Source organism: Monodelphis domestica, chromosome 4 (assembly GCF_027887165.1).
Source record: "Monodelphis domestica isolate mMonDom1 chromosome 4, mMonDom1.pri, whole genome shotgun sequence".
NCBI lineage: Eukaryota > Metazoa > Chordata > Mammalia > Didelphimorphia > Didelphidae > Monodelphis > Monodelphis domestica.
This window is the reverse complement of record NC_077230.1, coordinates 27,527,830-27,542,445: the sequence shown is the minus strand read 5'-3', so window position 1 is coordinate 27,542,445 and position 14,616 is coordinate 27,527,830. Positions and strand designations below refer to the sequence as shown.

General features: G+C 32.1%; 1 protein-coding gene across 3 annotated transcripts in view; it reads right to left on the bottom strand.

Annotated features, from left to right (window-relative positions):
• CFAP47 (cilia and flagella associated protein 47) overlaps positions 1-14,616 on the bottom strand; it is an 886,918-nt gene that overhangs the window by 162,453 nt on the left and 709,849 nt on the right. For all 3 annotated transcript variants that reach the window (XM_016433371.2, XM_007493353.3, XM_056826272.1), the window contains one exon: positions 13,105-13,260. In XM_016433371.2, coding sequence (XP_016288857.2) covers positions 13,105-13,260 — 156 coding nt within the window. The remainder of the gene's footprint in view (positions 1-13,104; positions 13,261-14,616) is intronic.

The following is a 14,616-nucleotide window of genomic DNA, read 5'->3' as shown; positions in this document are numbered from 1 at the left end:
AAAATGAGGAGGCACATATCTCTTGCTCTCTTAACCTTTCCTAACAAATTAAATAAGACTGTGACAGAAAAGATGTCATCTAGCTGTTAAAGCCAGCCCAACTGAAGTGACCCTTGGGTAACCTTTAATTGCATGACTTCCTTCAATAACTGTGTTTTATAGACTGACGTTTAAATTCAAACATTGTGGGAAAATTCTGGAACTAGCAGATATACTGACCTTTCTAGTACATAAATTTATAAAGCTATCTTTTCCTGTTTCCTGATATATACATATATACATACACATATATCATACTTTGCTTCAAGGATTTGGTAGAAACTACACAAAAATTGTATTACCCCAAGTCTATTCCACTGATTAACTCTAAGCCAGTACCATATCACTTTGATGATCACTGCTTTATAGTATAGTTTGAGATCTGGTAATACTAAGTCTCCCTCCTTCACATTTTTTTTTCCTTAGTTCCCTTGATATTCCTGATCTTTTGTTCTTCCAGATGAAGACTGTAATAATTTTTTTTCTAATTTAATAAAAAGTGTTTTTGTAGTTTGATAATCATAGCATTGAATTAGTAAATTAATTTATGTAGGATTTGGCATTTTTATTATATTAACTCATCTTACTCATGAGCAATTGATATTTTTTCCAATTGTTTAGATCTAATTTTATTTGTGTAAAGAATGTTTTGGAGTTGTGTTCATATAATTCCTGAATTTGTCTTGGCAAATAGATTCCTAGGTATTTTATATTGTGTAGAGTGATTTTAAATGGAGTTTCTCTTTCTAACTCTTACTGCTAGGTTTTTTTGGAAACAAATAATGTTATAATATGGAGAATCTAAGGCTTGAGGGCTGCCAATAGGAATAGGAAGAGGAAAATCCTCTTGCTACAATAGGAATGCTGATTTTTTATGTGGGTTTATTTTGTATCTTGCAACTTTGCTAAAGTTATTATTTCTACTAGTTTTTTAGTTGAATTTCTTTGATTCTCTAGGTATACCATCATGTCATCTGCAAAATAATAGTTTAGTTTCATCACTGCCTACTTTGATCCCTTCAATTTCTTTTTCTTCTCTAATTGATACTGCTTGTATTTCTAGTACAATAGTAGTGGTATAATGGGCATCCTAGCTTCACTTCTGATCATATTGGGAAGGCATCTAACTTATCCCCATTGCAGATGATACTTGCTGATGATTTTAAATAAATACTGTTTATCATTTTGAGAAAAGGCCCTTTTATTCCTATATTTTCTAGTGTTTTCAATAGGAATTGATGTATTTTGTCAAAGCTTTTTTCTGCATCTATTCAGATAATCATGTGATTTCTATTAGTTTTCTTGTTGATTTGGTCAATTATGTGGATGGTTTTTCTAATATTAAACCATCCTTGCATTCCTAGTACGAATCCCACCTGGTCATAGTGAATAATTCTTATAATAACTTGCTGTTGCCTTTTAGCTAGTATTTTATTTAATATTTTTTCATCAAGGATATTGTTCATTAAGGATATTGTTCTATACTTTTCTTTTTCTGTTTTTGATCTTCCTGGCTAGGGAATAAATACCATATTTGTATCATTAAAAAAATCCTTTTTGCCTATTTTGTCAAATAGTTTGTAAAGTATAGTATTAGGATTAACATCTTTAAATGTTTGACAGAATTCATTTGTGAATTTGTCAGGCCCTAATGATATTTTTTCTTAGGGAGTTCTTTGATAGCTTGTTTAATTTCTTTTTCTGGTATTGAATTAAGTATTCTATTTTCTCTTCTGTTAATCTTGACAATTTATATTTCTTTAATATGCATCCATTTAGTCTAGATGGCCATATCCATTGTGATGTAATTGCACAAAAAAAGCTCTTACTAATTGTCTTAATTTCCTCTTCATTAGATGAAAGATCACCCCTCTTATTAATGATCTTATTAATTTGGTTCTTTCTTTTTCTTAATTTTTATTTTATTTGTTTTCCCCCAAATACAAGTAGTCTTATTTATTACCTCAATAGTTCTTTTACTTAAAATTTTATTTTATTTGTTTTCCCCCAAATACAAGTATTCTTATTTATTACCTCAATAGTTCTTTTATTTTATTTGTTTTCCCCCAAATACAAGTAGTCTTATTTATTACCTCAATAGTTCTTTTACTTATAATTTTATTAATTTCTCCGTTGATTTTTAGAATTTCTAATTTGGTCTTTATCTGAGAATTTTTAATTTGTTCTTTTTCTAGTTTTTTTTTTTTAGTTGCATATCCAATTTGTTAATATCCTCTTTCTCTTTTTTTTGTTAACAAGGTCACTCAGGGATATAAATTTTCTCCTGAGCACTGCTTTTGCTGTATCATACAAATTTTGATGTGTTTTTTTCCTTATTGTTATTCTCTTCAATGAAATCAGGAATTGTTTCTATGATTTGTTCTTGAAACTCAGATTATTTAATTTCCAATTAATTCTTAATTTGCCTTTCCATGTACCCTTACTAATTATACTTTTTTTCACATTATAACATGAAACATTGGTATTTTTTTCTGCATTTGTTTGCAATGATTTTATGCCCTAGTACATGGTCAATCTTTGTGAATATACCATGAGCTGCTGAAAAGAAGGTATATTCCTTTTCATCCATATTTACTTTTCTCCATATATTTATTAACTCCAATATTTGTAAGGTTTCATTCACATCTCTGACTTCTTTCTTATTGATGTTTTTTGTTTGATTTATCCAGATCTGATAAATCTGGATGCTATACCATTTGGTGCATACATGTTGAATGCTGATATTTCTTCATTGTCTATACTTCCCTCTATCAGGATGTAATGACTTTCCCTATCTCTTTTAATCAGATCTATTTTTACTTTAATTTTGTCAGATGTCATGATGATAACTCCTGCCTTCTTTTTCTCAGTTGATGCCCAATAAATTTTGTTCCAGCTTCTTATCTATACCTTGTCTGTGTCTACCTGCCTCATGTGTGCTTCTTGTAGACAACATAGGATAGAATTTTGGTTTCTAACCCACTCTGCTATCTTCTTCCATTTTATGGTTTAGTTCATTCAGAGTTATGATTATGACCTGTGCTTCTTATTTTAATTTCCTCTTTTATTCCAGCCCTTTATTCTTTTGCTATTTTCTTCCACACCAGAGTTTTTAGTTTAATCAGTCCCCCCTTTTCCCACATTTATTCTACCTTCTTTCCCAAACCCTTCCTTCTTATTCCTCTCTTTCTTGTTTACCTTTTTATCATCCTCTTGAATTTTGTATTTGCACATCAATATTTTCATTTATTTCTGGTCTTTTCTTTAGGAATGCTTGGAAATATTCTATTTTATTAAATGTCCATATTTTCCCCTGAAAGTATATACACAGTTTTGATGGGTAGGTAATTCTTAGTTGTAGTCCCAATTCTCGTGCGGTCCTTTAGTGTGTGTTAAATTAATTGTGATTGAGACTGAAATAGATTAATTAGGTGTTTTGTTTGTTTGTTTGTTTTTACTGGGAGGCTTCACGCCTCCAGAAAGGCAGGGTCACTAAGTCAGCTTTTCATTCACCAATGGTGACAGTCTTAAAGAAGTCTGGATGTCTACCTCCCAGTCAGTTCTTCAAATCAGTGCCCAAATGTCCAAACGAATCTCCGAATCTCCAAATGTCCATCTTCCTTTCAGATCCAAGTGACTCCAAGCCCAGGTGACTGACTGTCCTCTTCAGTCTTTTATTTTTCTCTTTTTAAAGACCTTTTCCTCTTGTGTCACCTCCTCTAAATTTTCACATCTAACAATCACACCAGATGCTTTTCTCCAGGACTGTCCATTCATTTTAGTTCTCACCTTCTCTGGTTAGATTTTATCTTTGTGGGTTACTTAACACCTCTTTTGTTAAGTTCACCTTTTGTAGTTACTTAACACCTTTTTGTGGTTAATTCATCTTTGTAGTTATTTAACAACTTTTTGTAGTTAAAATCTAAAAATATATTGTAGCTTACAATTCTCGTTTCACTATAAAGAAAGTACTGTATTAAAAAAAAAAAAAGATGAAAGGGGGAAGTTGCTGCCCCAAGGGAAGATTGGACATATATAAGTAATGGGCAAGGAAGAATGGGGAAAGGAAAGTGGGGAAAGGGGGTTCTTGTCTCTATCTAAAACCTTTCCCCTCCCTCCTTGAGTTTGTGGGGAACTCAAGCCTTGGCAGCCTGAGCCCCCTGAGAGAAAGTCAAGTTGACTCACCCCTGGGCAACAGGAGCTGAGGTAAAGTCTGCTCAGGTTTCTCTTCAGAAGTCCCTTCAATTGGGAATTGTTGGAAGGAAAGATTTCCAGTCACCAGCAGGAAAAGTGGGTAACCCTCTTCTTCCCACCTTCCCTCTTCAGCTTCTCAAGACAAAGAGACCTCACTGTTCTCCAAACCAGAGTCTTCTCACCTCAGGATTCCCTCCTGGGGCCCCTCCTCCATCAAGGTGATCAATTTCACATACTCTTCAGTCTGGCACTTTTTCTCTAGCCTCTGTCACAGTTCTTTCATTGTTACATTCAGGAGATTATAATTTTATCTTCACAATAAAGAAAGAGCTAAGTATCTTCATTGTTACAATCAGGAGATGGCTAAATCCAATCTTCACATGTGGAAGCTGCCAGATCCTGTGCAATCCTGAGTGGAACTCCTTGCGATCTGAATTATCTCTTTCTGGCCACTTTGAACTTGGCCTTGAAGTTCTTGAATATAACATTCCTAATAGTTGTCTTTTGGAGATTTAATGTAGGGGTGTTCTATGGATTCTTTCAATGACTATTTTGCACTCTTGTTCAAGAATATTATGGCAATTTTCAAGGATAATTTCTTGTAATATGATGTCAATGATTTTGGTTGTTATTGTTGTTGTTGTTATTCCAGACTTTCAGGTAGACCAATAATTCTCAAATTGTCTCTCCGGGATCTGTTTTCCAGGTCAGTTGTGTTTTCAATGAGATCACTATGGTCTATTAACCAAAATCTAGTCTTTAAAGAATTATTTTCAGCTATGATCTTTTGATTTTCCTTTTCAGTTTGATCTATCCCGCTTTTCATCAATAGGTCAATTCTGGCCTCCAATTTGCTTATTTGATTTCACTGCCTATTTTAATTCCTTCAATTTATTTTTATTCTCATTGCTATACCTGAAATTTCTGGTACAATAATGAATATAGTGTTAATGGACATATTTGCTTTTTTCCTCATTTTTAAAACCCATATCTTCCACCTCAAAATCAGTACTGTGTTTTGGCTCCAAGGCAGAAAAGCAGTAAAGGTTAGACAATGGGGGTTAAATGACTTGCTCAGGGTCATATTGCTAGAAAGTGTCTGAGGTCACATTTGAGCCCAGAACAACCTCCCTTCCCTAGGCCTAGCTTTCAATCCACTAAACAACCTGGCTGTCCCTTTTATTCTTTATTTTATTGGGAAGGCTTCTAACTTCTCTTCATTACAGATAATGCTTGATAATGATTTTAGATATAATTTTCAGGGAAATTTCAGTTATTCCTATCTTTCCAGTGTTTTTAAAAGAAGTTATTTTTCATCAAAAGCTTTCCCTATATCTATTGATATAATTATATGATTTTTGCTGTTTTTTTTACTGATAATACCAATTATGCTAATAGTTTTCTTAATATTGAATAAAACATGCATTGCTGGTATAAATACTACTTAGTCAAAGATCCTTTTGGAATTTTGCTGTAATTTCCTTGCCAGTCTCATCATATTTTTTTTTTGCATTAAGATTCACTAGGGAACTCCTATAATTTTTTTTTTCTTGTTTTTGCTCTTCCTGGATTAGATATAAGTACCACATTTAATGTAAAAAACTTGCACAGCTCATTCTTTACCTATTATTTTCCAAATAGATTATATAGTATTGGAATTAGTTGCTCCTTAAATGTTTAATATAGTGCACTTGTAAATTAGTATTCTGCTGGGGATTTTTTCTTAGACATCTGATCAATGGCTTCTTTAATTTTTTTCTAAGAAAAGATAATTTGATTATCCTATTTCCCCTTTTGTTAATATGAACAATTTATATATATATGTACATATATATTGTAAATTGACCACCATTTCACTTACTTATTAGTATATACTTCGGCAAAATAGTTTCTAATAATTACTTTAATTTCATATTCATTGGTAGTAAATTCACTCTCTTATTTTCAGTAATGTTAACTTGTTTTTCTTTTCTTTTTTAACTAAATTAACTAAAGGTTGATCTATTATTTTTCATAATACCAGCATCTACTTATTTTTCATTATTTCAGTAGTTTTCTTGCTATTTTATTTCTCTGTCCTTTGATTTTCAGGATTTCTAATGTGTATTTAATTTGAGACTTTTGTTCTTTTTTTAGTCCTTTTAAACCCAATTCATTGATCTGTATTTTCTCTGATTTGCTGATTTAAGCCTTTTGATGTATAAATTTCCACCTAATCTCTGATTTGGCTGAATCTCATAAATTTTGGTATGTTGTCTCATTGTTGTCATTCTTATTAATGAAATTAATTTTCTATGATTTTTATTTTTACTCTCCTGTAATCTCCTTTTGACCAGTTGTCTAACCCCTGTTATATCTGTGGGTTGAGAAATTTGGAAGCTGCCACAGCCAATGCAACCATCCCCAAAGCCTGCTGCCGGCATCCTGGGGTACAACCAGCACTGAACTCTCATTCTGTGAGACCAACCTTTTCAAATAACTTTCTAAGTTGTTATAAGCAGGAAAATTGTTTCTCTCTGAACTTTTATCCCTTCTGTAATTATGGAATTCATTTTGAGGTGACATTTTAAAATTTTTTGAAGGGAATTTTTGGTGTAACTCTGCCTTTACTCTGCGAACGTGCCTCTGCTTTTATCTAATTTTCTTTCTCCAGAATCATAATTTCTTTTCATTATAGCTGTTGCTCTCCTTCCTTTTCCTGTTCTGAGTTTTTCTTTATTTCTTTACTAAAATGTCTCTGAAATGTTGTTCAATTTTTTTTGGTTACAATTTGCAGTCAATAATTCTAAGATTATCACTTAACAGATCAGTTCTTTTTGACATAAAATTCATAGTTCTTAGTAGTTTGATTTCATTTTAAATGTTTTTTATTGAATCATTTGATGTCTGAAATTGACCATTCTCATTTTCAAGTCATTTACTTCTTGTATGAGTTTCTTCACTATCTATTCTAAAGTTAAAGGGGTGTATGGGGTGCTCAGGGAGGGGTAGTATCTCTGATATGGAGGGCTTGTCGTGCCCTTCTAGGGCAGCTCTCCAAAGTCTGACCCTCACCTGACACCCAGCTCTCACTTCTGGCTCCTAGTAGCTGCTAGCATGTGGCAGCGGCCACACCCCGGGCAATGACTTCGACAGGCCGGCTAAACCTTGTGAGGGTAGCCATCGGGTCGTAGACCCCTGGTGAACCAGGGCCTTGTTCACCCAGCATGTGAAGACTGCTTCGGCTGAACAGATGGAAGAAACCAATAAGAAGGTTCAACGGCTGAGATGGCGACCCAGCAAAGCACTGTGGAGTGCTTAGGGCGTGTTGGAGCACATAGGACATCATGGCCATCCAATGCATCTGAGGAAGTCTCCAAGTGTAACGATTTTTTGAGCCAATGGACCCAGGCTTCCAATGTGGAGAGAGTAGGACTGTCTCTGTGCATGGACTCTTCCACTTAAATCTCTTTCACGCCCAAGTGTCTTTGTGCACACTCATCTATCATAGATAAAAATGCACAAAAACAATCATCATCCTCTGTTAACGAGAGACCAGTAGCATTCTAAAGCTTCATTTCTCATTGCTATTATTTCTTCCATTGGTATTCCATTTTATATGTCTTTTACATTCCTCTTTTACATATTGGAAATTGTGTCTTTTAAAAGCTGTTATTTTCTTTTTGTATTACTTTAAATTCTTTTTCTCACTTTTCTTCCCATTTTTCTTCTATCTTCATTACTTGGTTCTTGAATTCCTTTTTGTGTTCCTTGAGATATTGTGACTACTTTCCATTTTTTTTTGAAAGTTTGGATGGGTGGATCTATTTATTTGCTGTTCACTTTCTGCTGTTTTTTTTTTTTTTAGTATTTTGTATTTAGCATTTTGATCTTTTTCCCCATAGAGATTATCCAGGGTCAAGTGCTTTTTTTTTTGCTGTTGCTTATTTCTTTTGCCACTAGTGGATTAGGGTTCCTGTATTTTGGTGGTCATTGCTTTTTTAGTTTCTGACTGTAAGGGGGAAATGGAGTTATTTCATCAAAGTGTTGTTCTGGATTATTTAAGAGTGTGCTCATCAGGAATTTATATAAATTCCAAGGAGATTTATTTACAATTTATTTACAAAATGTAGAAAGAGTGAAATTAGAGTTCAGATTTTCATGGAAATTATTGAGGAAAAAGTGAAAGAAGGTAGCCTGGTACTACCAAATTTCAAAACTGTGTTACAGAGTAGTAATCAAAAAAACAATTCTAGTATGACTAAGAAATGGGGTGGTACATCAATGGAATAGATTAGATACATAAAACACAATGAATAATAGTCATAGCAATCTAGTGTTTGATAAACTCAAAGGTACAAGATATTGGGATAAGAATTCCCTATATGACAAAAATTATTGGGAAAATTGAAAAGCAATTTGGCAGAAATTATATATAAACAAATATCTCATACTGTAAACCAAGATAATTTCAAAATGGACACATAATTTAGATATACATTGTGATTGTTGTTCAGTTGTTTCAGTTATGTCCAATTCTTTGTGACCTCATTTCAAGTTTTATTGGCAAAGATACTAGAGTGGTTTGTCATTTCCTTCTATAGTTCATTTTAAAAGTGAGGAAACTGAGGCAAATAGGTTTAAGTGATTTACCCAGTGCCACACAACTATTAAGTGCCGATGGCAAAATTTGAACTCAGCTCTTCCTGATTCTGGCCCTGATGTTTTATGCATTGTACATTTCTCCCCCTTCTCCTTTTCAGTTTTCTGTTATTAAAGAAGAGGTGAGGAGGAAAAAGAGTATAAAATTAAAGAGGACAGGAGATGTAATGAAGTGTATATTTAACAGATATGTTCCTGGAAATGAATGAGATGAACTCACATCTTAAAAAAGAAGGGAAACAAGAATATTTGCAAAGACAAAGAAGGAAGAAATTAAATTTGAACAGAGAACAGCATTTAGGTCAATTTCATTAGACCATAAAGTGGTGGAGGAGAATTTGTGATCAGACTTAAAGGATAGATTGTATCTGGATTCAAAAGGTATTTAAATGTTTTTTTTTTTTCCTAGTTTTCTCCTAGACATGAGAGAGAGCTATTCAAACGTTCTGAGTAAGATGATGACATGGTCTGACTTGGACAATTATATTGAAGATAGATTGGAGAGAAAACTTATTAGGAAGTAAGACTAATTAGGAGTAATTAGGACTAATGAAAACTAATTGAGAATAGTACAAGCTAGAAGTGATAAGGGTTTGAACTAGAGCAATTGTTTTCTGAAGGGAGAAATGAGTATTAGTATGAAAGAGGAAAAATCAAGGCCAAGCAATTCATTTGATGGATGGGCAAGAGTGAAGAGTTTAGGAAGTGACTTAAAGGCTGAGTACCTAGGTAATTAGAAGGATGATAATACCCTTGGCAGAAATAGGAAATTTAGAAGGAAGAATGTATTTCAGAAGAAAGATGAATCTTGTTTCTAAACACACTGAGTTTGAAATGACTTTGGCATATCTATGTGTAATATTTCAGTTGGCAGTAGAATAGTGATAAGGGTTGCGTATTTGTATTAGAGTGTCATCTGCATAGATTTGACATTTTAAATATGGCAGCTGATGAGAATATCAAGCATATATAAAGGAAGTATAATAATTTATTTATTATATACATAGACTATGTACACATCAAACTTTAAAGTGTATATATATGAATAATTATTAGTTAGAAGAGGAGGAAGAGTTGGTGGATGGTATCACCATTTTTTCAGTCAAACAGGTTCATTCTCTCAAAGTCATGTTGACTCCCATCTCCCTCACCTCTCACATCCAATTACTACCATATATCCAAATTAGTTGGTGATTCCTATTGATTTTAGCACTTCAATTTCCCTTACATTCATCCCCCTTTATTCATTCTCAATAAAACCTATCTAATTCAGTTTTCATACCTGACAGGGCCACACTCAGAGTTGCAAGGGATAGCAGAGACCATGTAGTCTGCTATTTACTCATGTTTATGACTTGGGAAAAATAATTTAACCACTCTAGGACCAAGTTTCAATTAATTCCAATAATCTGTAAGTCATCTTATGATCCAGAACATATCTAAAGAGGAAACCACTGTAAGAAATAACTCAATATTCATTGTCTCCTCATTGCCTAAATAAAAGTTAAATTACCAATTCTCTTAACCCCTTCATAATTTGTTCATATGCTACTTTCCCAGGTTTATATTACTTATCTTTTTCACATATACTATTTTCAATCTAATTTAGTCCTTCTTACTTTTATTTTCTAATCTTGCATTTTTCCATTTCTATAATAATAATAATAAAGATTATTACCATACCAAGTAGGTAGGATGTTCATCCTCTCTTCTCCATCAGTTGAAATTATACCCTTCTTTTATGTCCAAAATCTGATGCTATTCTCCCAGAAAGTATTCTGTTACATCTCCCTCTAAATGCCATTCTTCTTGCCAAAATGTCTTGTAGTACATGGTCTGAACTTCTTTTTTGCAATAATTTTTCATGATCTTTTATTGATAGTTATTTCCATGCCCTCCTCACCATATCCCAGGGATCATTAGATTTTAAGCAACCTTTGAGAAAAGTCTGTAATGGATCTTTACAATATTTCTACAGTAACAGTAAATACAGAATATTTTGCACATAGTCATCACTTAATAAATATTTTAATATTATTTAGCATAGCAGGAAGAGAACTGCTGAATAACAATATGCATGTATGTTCAGTTTTCTCAGGTCTTAATGATCTGAGAGATAATTGAAACAGGAGAGAAGAAAATCATTAAACTCATAAAGTTGCAGACAATAAAGTATTATGTGACAAAGTCACTAATCAAATATTATTTTGGGGGAGGAAAATTTAAAGTAAATGAATAATCATAAAAGACTCAAGGAGAAAAGATTTATGAGAATTCAAAATTCAGGGAGGGTTAATCAGGGGGAAACATTTGTTAAGGAATTCTCCATGATACCTTTTGAAAGAGAATCATTGATTTTAAAAAATAAATTCCCCCCAAATCCTGTGTTCTTGATTGACTTTCAGAAATTTCAACTGTAGGCATGGATTCACCCTTCAACTTCTTCACCCTAAAGCCTCCCTGAGTGAGACTATTTCATTTTTTGGCCTCATTAAAAGCATTAAATCTGGAGGGAAATGAAAAGAATAAAACCCTAAAACAGTAAAACTCTAGCAGAAATGCAAATTTATAAAAATACAATGGTCTTCATCTGACTTGATATCATATTAAATATGATGGTTGTTGGCATTTTCAGTTTTTTTCAAGAAGAAAATCAAGAAAACAAAACCTACATTTGGAATTTAGCTTAACACACACACACACACACACACACACACCTTAAAGCATAACTTCAGGTATTCCAATAAGTACATTCTTTACTCAGCATGTGAAAACAATAATCAGCAATATACACATAGACTATTACATGAAATACACACACATGCACAAAATAGAAATAAAAATGTAACAAAGTCCAACAACACGTGCTGCTAAAGATGATCTGCAAGGAAAACAGAAGTCAAGTGTTCTTGTTAAATTTGATTAAAGGTAATTACATTTTACTCCTCCCTCAAAATATATTGCAAATAGTTTAAAGCTTACATTTCATAAATCATTTTATTTTATATACAATTATAAACAAAATTTATAAACAAGTATATTCTGAGAACGTGTTATGTGTATAGTTGTTTTAAATTATTAAAATAATTAATATATATCTTTGACTACTTTGTAAATCCTGCTCTATAAAAGTAAATTAATCATCCCTTTAGAAAAGAGAAGAAAAAACAACAGAAGAATCTACCTGGATGTTTTGTTATAATTTTACATTTTTATTTATATTATTGCTGTTATCATAGAAAATGCAACAATTTCAAGAAGTTTAAGTTCCTAACAGATATCAAGTTCCTCCAGAAGTAAAGACATGATGTCATATATGGAATTCTCAGGAAATACAAAAGATTTTAGTACCTTTGGTTGCAAAGCTTTTCATTACTGTACTTCGTGCCAGAATAGATGAACTGTTCCAAATCAACATGTTGTAAGCCATGTAGACATCAGGTTTGATAAAAATGAAATACCATTCCCAAATCTAAAACAAGTCCTTATATCAGTCATCTGTGATTCCTTCAAAATGTTCTTTCTTTCAAAATGATGAAAGTATATTCTCTATTTTATCTTAAATATCATCATATTGGAGAAAATATACAGAAATATATGACATAAAATTAAATTATTTTTATTCACAAATGACATATAGACAATGTCTCAAATTATTTTACATTGCCCAAAACATAAACTGTATTATATATTAATTCTCACTGAGTTGTGAGCATGGAGAAGTCTTATCAACTTACATATTATTTTTCAAAATTATTAAAAGAGACATGCCACTCAGGATTATCAGTTCAAAATTAAGGACCCTAGTCAAAGTGATATTCACAGTCTTTAGTAAATATACCAAAAAGAAATACAGGCAATAGAAGGGAAGATAGAGGAAGAATGGAAGAGGAAATTATGACTGTCACAGTTTCTTACCTCTTCTTTCCCTGTAGCTGTGAAGTACTTTTAAGATGTCATTAATGAACAAAAATAAAAAACAAAACTTTATAATAAAGTTCTTATAATTTTTTATATTTGTAGTTTTCTTAAGTAATGGCAGGGAAAATGGCATTAATGACATCTAAGAACTTTTAGAAATTCAGGGGAGATGATCTTTGGTCACATAATTCTTCAGTGAATTGAAAGGGAAAAAAGATACAAAGCTTTGAACAACTGAGAAATCTTTGCAAATGAAATTTTTTCTTTAATAATTTCTCCTAAGAGATTAATTTGATGTGTCAGTCTTACCATTATTTACTGGTACTTGGTTCTGATCATCTTCCACAGGTGGTTTTTTTGGAATAACCACTAATTCTCGTTGTTCCGGTGATTGAAAAACCACACCAGTTAGAAGTACGTGTACTGTCTCTTCTACTCGTTCCCTGGCTCGACTTCTTAAGGTAGCTAGAAACAAAAAGGGCTATTTTGGTTATTTTGATTCATGGTGGTTTGGGATTCCTGTGAAACAAAAGGGTTTAAAAACCCTTTTCTGATTTGTAACTAGTTACTGCTTCTGATAAAAAGGCATATAAATTTGTTATGTTCAAGCAAAAGGAAAAAAATGTTCTAGAAATTGAGGCAGGGTAGAATTCCTTAGACTAATAATCTGAAAATGAAACTAGAATATGTAATAGTCTGTCGAATACATCAGATAGCTTTGAGTTGGGATAACTTTGCAAAGTTTGTTTCACCACTGCTTTATTAAGTATGAATAAATGCCTTTCTTTTTTAATCTACCATCTATATAGTCATCATTTCTTTGCAATGATAAAACAATGTTGATTAAGAAATAAAGTGATCCTAGGGATTGGACACCTTTAGTGAGTCCTTAGGGAAAAAATATTAATTTCCTATTGAAAATTTATCAACATTTCTGATGTCAGAGTTAATCATGTCATATTATTTATTATCAATCATGTTACTTATTCTTGACCAGTATATTTAAAAATTATACTTTCAAATATTTTAAATATACTTTAACATTTGTGAAAATAACTAATTTCTCCTAAATTTAGTGAAAACCAATAAAAAAGTGATTATTTGGTACAATGTAATTTGAATGCATACATTTTGTATTTACCAATAACGATTCTTATTTAAATCAGGAACATAAAATATTGAATCTGTATCTTTAGATAAAAAGCATATAATACCATTGGTTGTTTGAAAATGATCCTATACTAGAAAAGTCAAAACATAATTTCAGGTTACAGGAATAAGTAGAATCTAGCAGTACCATTTTAGAATTAAATAGCAAAACAAGGGGCTATTTAATCCTGCTTCTTCTGAAACCAAATATATGGGACCCTATATATACAAATGGGAATTATATCACTATTTTACAGACATTTCATTGTTATGCTTATAATGAGTTTGATGTACACAGAAATACCATTTCTTTCATGACCCAACAATGTTTTATATTTAGTACACTTGAATGAATTAAAAGATGGATAAATGTATGGATAGGAAACTAGTTATCCCAGATTTGAGATTTTATCTTTCTATGAGTATTAATCAGTATTCATTGTTGACACTGCTGACAAAGTAACAGTATGAATGTGCATATATATGTATATATGTATATATATATCACTAACCAATCAATCAGTAACTAAGCAAACATTTCTAAAGTACTTACTATGTCATAGGCATTGTGCCAAGCTAAAAAGGAAATTGTCTCTGCTCTCACTGTTTATGTTCTAGTGGGAAAACTACATTTCATGCAATTGTGTGCAAAATATGTATTAAATTAATAAA